The 1,106-nt window shown below is 49.7% G+C and overlaps 1 protein-coding gene across 1 annotated transcript; it reads left to right on the plus strand.

Moving 5' to 3' along the window:
- On the plus strand, positions 1 to 393 carry LOC131166643 (uncharacterized). The gene has a single exon (XM_058125222.1). It carries the CDS (start codon positions 1 to 3, stop codon positions 391 to 393), a length of 393 nt encoding a protein of 130 aa, XP_057981205.1.
- The last annotated feature ends 713 nt before the right edge of the window (positions 394 to 1,106 follow it).

The following is a 1,106-nucleotide window of genomic DNA, read 5'->3' on the forward strand; positions in this document are numbered from 1 at the left end:
ATGCAGCTGCAAGGGGCTCCTGACGCCATCATGTGCCGAGCGTTTGCTACCACCCTTAAGAGTACCGCCAGAGACTGGTATCGAACTCTTCGACCAGGATCTGTTGGTTCCTTCCAAGGGATGGAGCAAATGTTCATCAGCCACTTCCTTAGAAGCCGGAGAGTTGCCAAAACAACAGGCCATCTAATGAATATGGTGCAAGGGGACCGGGAGACTTTAAAGAACTTTATGCACCGGTTCAACACAGCGACCCTAGAAATCCGCAACTTAGACATGGGGGTAGCCTTGGCCGCCCTGACAACGGCTCTCCAACCCGGAAGTTTCTTATACTCCCTAGGGAAAAAACCGCCGGTGGACATGGGGGAGTTAATGATCCGAGCAGAGAATACATAAACCTCGAGGAGATGATGGACACGAGAGGAAATCGTCTAGAGCGGAAGAGGAGAAACAACGACAGAGAATCTGGAGACACGTATAGATCTATAAAAAGGCACGAAACTAGTGCGCTGCAAACAGGTCAAAAGAGCAGAGGACAGCACAACAAGTTCTCCACCTACACACCTCCAAATGTACCGCGCTCAGAGTTGCTGATGCAGATAAAAAAGAAGGACTACGTCTCATGGCCTGAACCTATGCGAACGCCTCTACATAAGCGGAACATGTCCAGTTTTGCGCATTCCATAGGGATCACGGCCACGACACAGAAGAATGCATTCAGCTGAAGAAGAAATCGAAGTCCTAATAAGAAGGGGACATCTATCAAGGTTTGTCAAGAAAGAAAATCCACAAAGGGAACCATTCGAGCAGAGGAGGCATGGCGCAAAAGAGAAGGAAGAGCAAGCTATTGGGGAAATTGCGGTGATCTTTGGAGGATCCGCCAGTGGAGGAGATAGCGGGAGTGCGCGCAAAAGATATGCTAAACAGGTGCTGACGATGGAAAAGGGGGAAACCAGTAGCAAACGAAACAAGAAAGGTGACGCCATAACCTTTGACAGCGGAGATGAAGAGGGAGTGCAGCAACCGCATGATGACGCACTAGTGCTCTCCCTACTCGTGGCCAATTACATGGTTAGACGTATACTGATAGACAACGGGAGCTCGGCCAA

The sequence above is a fragment of the Malania oleifera genome, chromosome 10 (genome assembly GCF_029873635.1).
Source record: "Malania oleifera isolate guangnan ecotype guangnan chromosome 10, ASM2987363v1, whole genome shotgun sequence".
Classification (NCBI taxonomy): domain Eukaryota; kingdom Viridiplantae; phylum Streptophyta; class Magnoliopsida; order Santalales; family Ximeniaceae; genus Malania; species Malania oleifera.